The sequence below is a fragment of the Taurulus bubalis genome, assembly GCF_910589615.1.
Source record: "Taurulus bubalis genome assembly, chromosome: 9".
In the NCBI taxonomy this organism is placed as follows: Eukaryota; Metazoa; Chordata; class Actinopteri; order Perciformes; family Cottidae; genus Taurulus; species Taurulus bubalis.
The window spans coordinates 1,624,552-1,633,289 of NC_136597.1; the positions used below are offsets into that span (position 1 = coordinate 1,624,552).

The 8,738-nt window shown below is 40.7% G+C and overlaps 1 protein-coding gene across 1 annotated transcript in view; it reads left to right on the forward strand.

The window, feature by feature from the left end:
• Positions 1–8,384, forward strand: part of cmip (c-Maf inducing protein) — a gene marked incomplete at its 5' end in the record, with an annotated part of 50,610 nt that extends 42,226 nt beyond the window's left edge. The window contains 7 exons of the mRNA XM_079223288.1: positions 3,358–3,474; positions 4,000–4,140; positions 4,854–4,901; positions 4,990–5,136; positions 6,520–6,625; positions 7,437–7,507; positions 8,286–8,384. Of these exons, the coding sequence (XP_079079414.1) occupies positions 3,358–3,474; positions 4,000–4,140; positions 4,854–4,901; positions 4,990–5,136; positions 6,520–6,625; positions 7,437–7,507; positions 8,286–8,339 (684 nt within the window). The 3' untranslated portion in view covers positions 8,340–8,384. The remainder of the gene's footprint in view (positions 1–3,357; positions 3,475–3,999; positions 4,141–4,853; positions 4,902–4,989; positions 5,137–6,519; positions 6,626–7,436; positions 7,508–8,285) is intronic.
• Between the last annotated feature and the right edge of the window lie 354 nt (positions 8,385–8,738).

Below are 8,738 nucleotides of genomic sequence, written 5' to 3' on the forward strand. Positions count from 1 at the left end.
AGTCATAGTTGTAACTTTAGTCATGGTTGTAACTTTAGTCATGTTATAACTTTAGTCATGTTTTAACTTTAGTCATGTTATAACTTTAGTCATGTTATAACTTTAGTCATAGTTGTAACTTTAGTCATGTTTTAACTTTAGTCATGTTTTAACTTTAGTCATGGTTGTAACTTTAGTCATGTTTTAACTTTAGTCATGTTTTAACTTTAGTCATGGTTGTAACTTTAGTCATGGTTGTAACTTTAGTCATGTTTTAACTTTAGTCATAGTTGTAACTTTAGTCATGTTGTAACTTTAGTCATGGTTGTAACTTTAGTCATGTTTTAACTTTAGTCATGTTTTAACTTTAGTCATGGTTGTAACTTTAGTCATGTTTTAACTTTAGTCATGTTTTAACTTTAGTCATGTTTTAACTTTAGTCATGGTTGTAACTTTAGTCATGTTTTAACTTTAGTCATAGTTGTAACTTTAGTCATGTTGTAACTTTAGTCATGGTTGTAACTTTAGTCATGTTTTAACTTTAGTCATAGTTGTAACTAGTCATGTTTTAACTTTAGTCATAGTTGTAACTTTAGTCATGTTTTAACTTTAGTCATGGTTGTAACTTTAGTCATGGTTGTAACTTTAGTCATGTTTTAACTTTAGTCATAGTTGTAACTTTAGTCATGTTGTAACTTTAGTCATGGTTGTAACTTTAGTCATGTTTTAACTTTAGTCATGTTTTAACTTTAGTCATGGTTGTAACTTTAGTCATGTTTTAACTTTAGTCATGTTTTAACTTTAGTCATGTTTTAACTTTAGTCATGGTTGTAACTTTAGTCATGTTTTAACTTTAGTCATAGTTGTAACTTTAGTCATGTTGTAACTTTAGTCATGGTTGTAACTTTAGTCATGTTTTAACTTTAGTCATAGTTGTAACTAGTCATGTTTTAACTTTAGTCATAGTTGTAACTTTAGTCATGTTTTAACTTTAGTCATGTTTTAACTTTAGTCATGTTTTAACTTTAGTCATGTTTTAACTTTAGTCATGTTTTAACTTTAGTCATGTTTTAACTTTAGTCATAGTTGTAACTTTAGTCATGGTTGTAACTTTAGTCATGTTATAACTTTAGTCATGTTTTAACTTTAGTCATGTTATAACTTTAGTCATGTTATAACTTTAGTCATAGTTGTAACTTTAGTCATGGTTGTAACTTTAGTCATGTTTTAACTTTAGTCATGTTTTAACTTTAGTCATGTTATAACTTTAGTCATGTTATAACTTTAGTCATAGTTGTAACTTTAGTCATGTTATAACTTTAGTCATAGTTGTAACTTTAGTCATGTTTTAACTTTAGTCATGTTTTAACTTTAGTCATGTTATAACTTTAGTCATGTTATAACTTTAGTCATAGTTGTAACTTTAGTCATGTTGTAACTTTAGTCATGGTTGTAACTTTAGTCATGTTGTAACTTTAGTCATGTTGTAACTTTAGTCATGGTTGTAACTTTAGTCATGTTGTAACTTTAGTCATGGTTGTAACTTTAGTCATGTTGTAACTTTAGTCATGTTGTAACTTTAGTCATGGTTGTAACTTTAGTCATGTTGTAACTTTAGTCATGGTTGTAACTTTAGTCATGTTGTAACTTTAGTCATGTTGTAACTTTAGTCATGGTTGTAACTTTAGTCATGTTGTAACTTTAGTCATGGTTGTAACTTTAGTCATGTTGTAACTTTAGTCATGTTGTAACTTTAGTCATGGTTGTAACTTTAGTCATGGTTGTAACTTTAGTCATGTTTTAACTTTAGTCATGTTTTAACTTTAGTCATGTTTTAACTTTAGTCATGTTTATAACTTTAGTCATGTTTATAACTTTAGTCATAGTTGTAACTCTAGTCATGTTGTAACTTTAGTCATGTTGTAACTTTAGTCATGTTGTAACTTTAGTCATGGTTGTAACTTTAGTCATGGTTGTAACTTTAGTCATGTTGTAACTTTAGTCATGGTTGTAACTTTAGTCATGTTGTAACTTTAGTCATGTTGTAACTTTAGTCATGGTTGTAACTTTAGTCATGGTTGTAACTTTAGTCATGTTATAACTTTAGTCATGGTTGTAACTTTAGTCATGGTTATAACTTTAGTCATGTTTATAACTTTAGTCATGTTGTAACTTTAGTCATGGTTGTAACTTTAGTCATGTTGTAACTTTAGTCATGTTGTAACTTTAGTCATGGTTGTAACTTTAGTCATGGTTGTAACTTTAGTCATGTTGTAACTTTAGTCATGGTTGTAACTTTAGTCATGTTGTAACTTTAGTCATGTTGTAACTTTAGTCATGGTTGTAACTTTAGTCATGGTTGTAACTTTAGTCATGGTTGTAACTTTAGTCATGGTTGTAACTTTAGTCATGGTATAACTTTAGTCATGTTTATAACTTTAGTCATGGTTGTAACTTTAGTCATGTTTTAACTTTAGTCATGTTGTAACTTTAGTCATGTTATAACTTTAGTCATGTTTATAACTTTAGTCATGGTTGTAACTTTAGTCATGTTGTAACTTTAGTCATGTTATAACTTTAGTCATGTTGTAACTTTAGTCATGTTGTAACTTTAGTCATGGTTGTAACTTTAGTCATGTTGTAACTCTAGTCATGTTGTAACTCTAGTCATGTTGTAACTTTAGTCATGTTGTAACTTTAGTCATGTTGTAACTTTAGTCATGTTGTAACTTTAGTCATGTTGTAACTTTAGTCATGTTGTAACTTTAGTCATGGTTGTAACTTTAGTCATGTTGTAACTTTAGTCATGTTATAACTTTAGTCATGTTGTAACTTTAGTCATGTAACTTTAGTCATGGTTGTAACTTTAGTCATGGTTGTAACTTTAGTCATGTTGTAACTTTAGTCATGGTTATAACTTTAGTCATGTTCTAACTTCATAAGAACAATTAATAACCCACAACTAACGCTCGTTAAAAAGGTAAAACACCACGACACAACAGTTTGTGACACAAACAATTTGTAACACTAATAATTGTACATTTATAAAATTACACCGCCAAACTGCATGCTGGGTAAAGCTCACCCACTTTCACAACAAGAAGAAACTCCGTCACTGTTTTTTTTTCCACCTACATTCCCCTGGGTCTTAAGTCCCTCCATGTTTAGCTTCCTAACACCCTCTATGTACCAACGTACTAACAGCTGCTCACCACTAACAGCTTTCCAACGGCGGTCTGTTTCGGGCTCAATGAATGAATGTTTACTCGGAATGAAATACCGTGAAACTGCCAGAATCTTACAAAATACCGTCATATGTTTCTTTGGCCTTACCGCCCACTCTAGTTGCTAATGCGTAGTTCTCCTCCTCTCCTCCAGGTCCATATCCTCATGGGCTCCTGCTACAAGACCAAGAAGTTCCTGCTCTCGCTGGCTGAGAACAAGCTGGGTCCCTGCATGCTGCTGGCCCTGCGAGGGAACCAGACCATGGTGGAGGTACGGAGCCTCCAGTCCCGTTTCATTTGAACATCTTCTTTCTTCTTTCTTGAAGATGTGTGGTGCTGCTGTAATCAGTGATGCTTTAGGTGGACATTTCTCACACACACACACACACACACACACGGCATCAATCTCTCATGCACACCCAGTGTGCATGAGAGATTGATGCCGTGTGTGTGTGAGAAATGTCCACTTAAAGCAGCGTACCAAAGCACACATACATGTGCCTGTAGGGAAAGAACAGCTGCACCAGTAAGGCAGACTGGGCTTTATAGACTGGGAACACTGGGCCTTCAGCTGTTCCCAGTTGCCTTCAGCTATCTGGAAGAATAAATATGACCAAGAGAAGACATCTGTTGTGTTTATGTATTAGCATATAGAACCCTATTGAAGCAGTAGGATGAGTTGTAACAGTAGAAGTAAGACACATATTTACACTATTTTCATCTGCAGATTATTTTCTCAATATTAAATTACTTGATCGGCGTGTGCGTGTGTGTGTGTGTGTGTGTGTGTGTGCAGATCCTGTGTCTGATGCTGGAGTACAACATCATCGAGAACAAAGACACCCAGCTGCAGATCATCTCCACGCTGGAGAGCACCCAGGTGGGCCTCCGCATGTACGAGCAGCTCTGTGACCGACAGAGAGAGCTCAAAGAACTGGTGAGTGCACGCACGCACACACACACACACACACACACACACACACTCTCTCGGTACTTTATAAGGTACAGCGAGGCCTGAAGAGGACATGGTGCAGCTCTGGTAGATCTGGACTGAGGACGTCTTGTCCCGGGACGTCCCACAGCGTCTCTGTTGCCTTCAGCCTGTCGCTGTGAAGGAATCACCAGCTCCTCTCGAGCAGATTCTCTGAGCTCCTGCTTCTCCGTCCTCCAGTACAAACCAGTACAAACCAGTACCTGCTAAAAGGTCCCAGAGGTTCAGACCCGAGCGCTGGATGGGGCGAGAGCAAAGGGACTGTGCCCAAATCTACATACCATGGTATGTAGATTTGGGCACATACATATATTATTAGGAAAAGCCACAGAGGTATAATCCAACATCCACACACACACATGCGCGCACGCACACACACACACGCTTTTGATGTCTATCTTATGCATATTTCATTTTATGTTTGTAATTTTGCAAAATGTTAAATATTATAAAGGTGCAGGCTTCAAATGAGCCCAGTTGGCTTCTTGTCTCTTCCTGTTGTGATATTCATTTATCTCTGTCACCGTTTTCATTTTATTGTTTGAATTGTGCTGAATAAATAATGAATGCAGCTGCTCACACACACCACCTACTGGCTGAAAGTGTTCCTGCAAGGCATTGAGCTCAGCCGCCATCTTTCTTTTCTGTCGTCTCCTCAGCAAAGGAAAGGCGGCCCGACCCGACTGACTCTGCCCTCCAAGTCCACGGTGAGACCAGAACACACTTTCACCCGTCTGTCCCGGCCCGTCACAAGATATTTAACATCTAATGTGTGTTTCTTCTGGTCAACATCAGGATGCAGACCTGGCCCGCCTGCTGAGCTCCGGTTCCTTTGGGAACCTGGAGAACCTGAGCCTGGCCTTCACCAACGTCACCAGTGCCTGTGCTGAGCAGCTCATCAAGCTGCCGTCACTCAAACAGCTCAACCTCTGGTCCACACAGGTACACACACACACACACACACACACACACACACACACACACACACACACACACACACACACACACACACACACACACACACACACACACACACGCACGGGTACACACACACATACGCGCACACACAAGTGTACACGCACACACACACACACAAGTGTACACACACACACACACGTGTACACGCACACACACACACACAAGTGTACACGCACACACACACACACAAGTGTACACACACAAGTGTACACACACACACACACAAGTGTACACACACAAGTGTACACACACACACACACAGGTACACACACAGCTACACGCACACAGGTACACACACACACACACAGGTGTACACACACACACGGGTGTACACACACAGGTGTACACACACACACGTACACAGACAGACAAACACACACACACAGGTACACACACACACACAGACAGACAAACACACACACGTACACGCACACAGACAGACAAACACACACAGGTACACAGACACACACATAGACACGCAGACACATAGACACGCAGACACATAGACACGCAGACATAGGCACACACATAGACACACACACACACACACACACACACACAGGTGTACACACACACACACACGCACACACAGGTGTACACGCACACAGGTACACGCACACAGGTGTACACACACAGGTGTACACACACATACACACACACGCACACAGGTGTACACACACACACACACGCACACAGGTGTACACACACACACGTACACGCACACAGGTACACATACAGCTACACGCACACAGGTGTACACACACACACAGGTGTACACACACACACACACAGGTGTACACACACACACACACACGTACGCACACACACGGGTACACACACGTACACAGGTGTACACACACACACACACACACGGGTACACACACACGGGTACACACACACACACACACGTACACAGGTGTACACACACACAGACAAACACAGACAGACAAACACACACAGGTACACACACACAGACACACACACACAGACACACACACGCACACAAATACACACAGACACACACAGACACACACACACTCTAATGTGTGTAAGGGTTGGCTATAACTAGCATTGTAGGCTACAGACGTGTAAACAGACACATGGGCTAATAATAGCATCTTCTGCATCTCCCTAAAGAAAGAAAGATTTCACTTTTCTACTTGGGTGAACTTGCTGTACTTAAGTACAATCCTGAGTAGCAGTACTTCCTTGAGAATGATTAACACTATGCAACAGTAAATATGCATTAACAATCTCTGAGTGTTTTGAGGAGAATATTGCCTGTGGTTGAATGTAAACAATGACATTTACTCAAACACGTGCCTCTCTCTCTGCTTCCCTCCCCAGTTTGGGGACGCCGGGTTACGGTTGCTATCCGAACACCTGGCCTGCCTCCAGGTTCTGAACCTGTGTGAGACGCCCGTCACCGACGCCGGGCTGCTGGCGCTCAGTTGTAAGGAAGCGCACAACATGAATCCCTGCATTCTGTTTATTACACTTACTATAACAAGTATGACATATTAGGAACACCTCTCCGGTGCTCGTGCACACACACACATTTGGGTATCTGGAGCTTTACAACCGGGCCGTCTGCATCAGAGAACATGTGATTCAACGAGCCAATCAGATGTGGCTCCCCTTCCTGTGTCATAAGAGCTCGTTAGAACAGAGACGGCTGGAGAACCGCCCAGAGACGCTCAGACAGAAAGGGGACACACTTCCTGTCCACAAAGTGGGCGTGGTCATGCGAGACGCATGACCACGCCCACTTTGTGGACAGGAAGTGTGTCCCCTTTCAAACCTTTGGCGGAGCTTGTAATGCATCTTTGAACTACCTTTGCAAAGGTGCGCCATATTGCTAGCCAATCAGAGCGGGCTGGGCTTGTTCAGGAGTGGGTCTTAAAGAGACAGGCGCAGAGGACGATGACGTCTATTCAGACTGAGAATGCAAAGCATGTTGGAATAGAAACCCCAAATACACGTGTGTCATGTTGAATAAGGAAAGTAGCACCTAGTAGCACTTTAGCAGCACTTAAATGTCTCTTACTGATAGCACTTTGTAGTTTAACTTTATTGAAGAAGTTGTACTTTCTTGATTGTTGTTGTTCTGAGTTTGTGCTCATGGTTTAATGCACTTATTGTAAGTCACTTTGGATAAAAGTGTCAGCTAAATGAAGTGTAATGTTAACTGCAGAGGGGGTTGTTTGGAAGTGAATCCGCTAACTGTGGCTAACGGTGGCTAACTGACTGTTTGCCTCTTTCAGCCATGAAGAGTCTGTGCAGTCTGAACATGAACAGCACCAAGCTCACAGCAGACACATACGAGGACCTCAAGGTAAAACCACAGCAACTGTGCTCTGAAAAGACAAAGATATGCATGTATATCTTTTAAATGTGCATGAACGTACATGCACACACGGGCTCAGTATTCACGGCCTATGAAAGGATGAAATACATACGAGTCGTATCTCACAGCAGAGGCTTTCAACATTTCTATTGGGCTGTTACAAATTATTTTCTAATGATTGCCAAACTTCCTAAAAAGAACTGTTGGCGGTATTTAAAGAGACATCTGTTAATTGAATATATTCCCATGAAATGCTGATGTAACGCAGAAAGCAGACAAAGGAGTAAATACTGGTTTCATCTTTGTTAGCAGAAACACTTGAGAGGAATTCTAATGTTGCTCCTCGCCTGTGGGATGTTTAGTTTGTGCGCTAACACATTAGCACGTTAGCTTCAACACATTTCTAAGGGGATAATATGTCAGTGCACAGCTCATTGTGCGATATAATCTAAGATAAGCTTAACAAATGTACCTATACAGGGTTCATACGGTCATGGAAAACCTGGAAAAGTTATGGAAATTCATGTTATATTCATGTGTTCATGTCGTTTATTTATGCTGAGTGTGAAATAATGAATATGCTTTTAAAAGAAAGACTCAAAATATAAGCAGGCATACATACAGGCATCTATATAAATGTTTATTCTTTTAATCAAACTATTGTCTCATTCATTTGAGTCATTTAAGGTTTACTGTATGCTTTGTGTTCTCATTGTTAGTTTAAATACTACATTTACTCACCTTCTCTTTGTCCATGTCTCTGCAGGCCAAACTGCCCAACCTGAAAGACGTTGACGTTCGGTACACGGAGGCCTGGTGATCGACCACACGGCCCTCACACACACACACACACGCGCACACACACGCGCACACACACACACACACACACACACACACACACACACACAGAAATGATGTCGTGACATCGGCCATCTTTAGACCAGGAACTCTGACATCATCCCCGTGTGACCACGAGGAGCCTTCGTCATCTTCAGGCGCCGTCGCCAGGAAGGAGCTGTCTTTTTGTCCTGAAGGAGAAACCTTTCAGGACCTCCGTGTGATCAGAGGACACGCGAGGAGCCGTGACAGTCGGTTTCGTTTTCCCCGTTCCACACAGTTTTCATATCCGGTCCAGCTCTCGCTCCTCTGTGTGCGTCGTGAGGAAAACCTCGGCCTTCCTCTCTCTTCCTCTTCCTCTCTCTCCCCCTCCATGAAGGCT